Source organism: Miscanthus floridulus, unplaced genomic scaffold, assembly GCF_019320115.1.
Source record: "Miscanthus floridulus cultivar M001 unplaced genomic scaffold, ASM1932011v1 fs_311_3_4, whole genome shotgun sequence".
NCBI classification, from domain to species: Eukaryota; Viridiplantae; Streptophyta; class Magnoliopsida; order Poales; family Poaceae; genus Miscanthus; species Miscanthus floridulus.
Genome location: NW_027096563.1, coordinates 28,327 through 30,819, shown reverse-complemented (window position 1 = coordinate 30,819; position 2,493 = coordinate 28,327). Strand labels below are relative to the sequence as shown.

Genomic DNA, 2,493 nt, shown 5'->3' with positions numbered 1-2,493 from the left:
GTAGGGCTTACCTTGGTGGCAAGAACGACAAGAGCGAGGGCCGACGACGACGGCGGGGATGACCGCAGCAGTGCGAGGATCAATGGGCGGTCGAAACAAAGCGAGGATCGACGGGCGGTCGGGTCGGCACCTTCCTCTTCTTCCTCCTCCCCTTTCTCTTTCTTCCTCTTCCTCCTCCCCCTTCTCTTTCTTCCTCCTCCCCCTTCTCTTTCTTCCTCTTGCTCCTCTCCTTCTCCCTCTGCTGGCCCAGGAAAAAATGGGGAGAAAAAAAACAATTTTTTTTTAATTTGCCGAGTGCCAACCTTGACACTCGGCAAAGACTGTCTTTGCCGAGGGCCAGGTCACAGGGCGCTCGGCAAAGGATTTTTTAAAAAAATTTGCAAAAACGGTTAAAAAGTCTTTGCCGAGGGCCTAACGGTGATGCCCTCGGCAAAGATTGACGGTACAAGACGGACATCGTGTCAGGCGGTGTTGCCGAGGGCCGGCCCTTTGCCGAGGGTTTAGCCCTCGGCAAATAATTATTGTTGCCGTGTGCTTGTCTTTGCCGAGGGTCTGGCCCTCGGCAAAGAGTCTTTGCCGAGGGCTGTTCTTTGCCGAGGGTCAGGCCCTCGGCAAAGACTCTTTGCCGAGCGCCCGATTATTTGCCCTCGGCAAAGATGCTCTGTCCGGTAGTGATATGTTCTGATGGTTGGACTGATGCACAAAGAAGGCCACTCATTAACTTTATTGCTGTTTCTGAAACTTCACCAATGTTTTTGCGAGCTATTGATGCTTCAGGTGAAGTGAAGACAAAAGAGTATATTGCAGAGAAGCTAATGGCTGTTGTAGAAGAAGTTAGACCAAAAAATGTGGTCCAAATCATCACAGATAATGTAGCAAACTGCAAAGGTGTGGGTCTTATTGTTCAGCAAAAGTATGATAACATATTCTGGACTCCTTGTATTGTTCACACCCTCAATCTTGCACTGAAAAATATTTGTGCTGCTAAATTGCCACGTACTGAAGAGCAAGAGATAGTATATCATGAGTTGCATTGGATAACTTTAATAGCTGGGGATGCTAATATGATCAAGAATTATATAATGAACCATGGCATGAGGTTATCAATATTCAATGAGTTTAGCAAGTTGAAGTTACTAGCTGTAGCTGAAACAAGATTTGCATCAGTTGTTGTTATGTTAAAGCGGTTTTTGATGGTCAAGAGAGCACTCCAAAGCATGGTGATTAGTGATGCATGGGAAACTTACAGAGATGATAATGCAGGGACAGCACGACATGTGAGAGATAAAATTCTTTGTAGGCAATGGTGGGAGAATGTGGAGTACATTGTTGATTTCACTGATCCCATTTATGAAATGCTACGTATGGCTGACACTGATAGACCCTGCCTTCATCTAATTTATGAGATGTGGGACACTATGATAGCAAAAGTGAAGAAAGTGATATATACTAAAGAAAAGAAGAATTATAATGAACAATCCACCTTCTTCTCTACTGTTCAAGACATATTGGTTGATCGCTGGTCAAAAAGCAACACACCTCTCATTTGTCTTGCACATTCACTTAATCCAAGGTAAAAATTTTCTACCACTCAGTCCACTCCATTTTTGTATTATAAATGGCTGCTGTCCATTCTTTGTTCATTTGCATTGTGTTGATCATATTTATTTGTATTTACTATCATGAGAAATGGATTAGTGAAAGTGAAGGACGTCAACCCCCACATAAGGACCTTGATATTTCAGTACAGAGAATGAAATGCTTTAGGAAATTCTTCCCTGTTCTTAAAGATCTCAATCAAGTTAAAGATGAGTACTCAAGGTTTGCTACTTGCTCAGAAGAACTCAATGACTTTGACTCCATTTATGACAGATGGGTACTTGACCCATTGAAGTGGTGGGCAAATCATGGACAGTCTATTCCTATGCTGCAAAAATTAGCTCTCCAATTACTCAATCAGCCAGCTTCTTCTTCTTGTTGTGAGAGGAATTGGAGCACATACAACTTCATTCATAGCATACAAAGAAACAAACTAGCTCCTGAACGTGCTGAAGACTTGGTCTTTATACATAACAATTTGAGACTTCTATCAAGAAAGGCGGAAGATTATAGTACAGGGCCAACAAGAATGTGGGATGTGGGAGGAGATGGCTTTGAATCTTTATCTGGTGTTGGAATTCTAGAAGTTGCTGATCTCTCTCTTGATGAACCTGAAATGGAGAGTGTGTCTTTTGAAGGTGGAGACGACAATGATACGGAGGGGAACCCACGTAATGATGAAGACGAGTAGTCGAGTAGAATCCTAGAAGAGCAAGTGTCTTGGTTAAGTTGCATGTGTTATCTGTTATGTACCGCGTATGTGAACGCAATTATGTTTGTGAAGTGTGAACCTGTGGTCTGTAGATGACCGGATGTTATTTCATATTAAATCATGTTATTATTACTATTATTAAAAAAATCCTAGCCGTATCCCCGTGTCATTGTTTTTTTGGA

At 42.6% G+C, this 2,493-nt stretch overlaps 1 protein-coding gene across 1 annotated transcript; it reads left to right on the top strand.

Moving 5' to 3' along the window:
• The first annotated feature begins 749 nt into the window (after positions 1-749).
• Positions 750-2,290, top strand: LOC136531259 (uncharacterized). Its single transcript, XM_066523929.1, has 2 exons — positions 750-1,573; positions 2,095-2,290. The coding sequence occupies exons 1-2, from the start codon at positions 750-752 to the stop codon at positions 2,288-2,290; spliced, it is 1,020 nt and encodes a 339-aa protein (XP_066380026.1).
• The last annotated feature ends 203 nt before the right edge of the window (positions 2,291-2,493 follow it).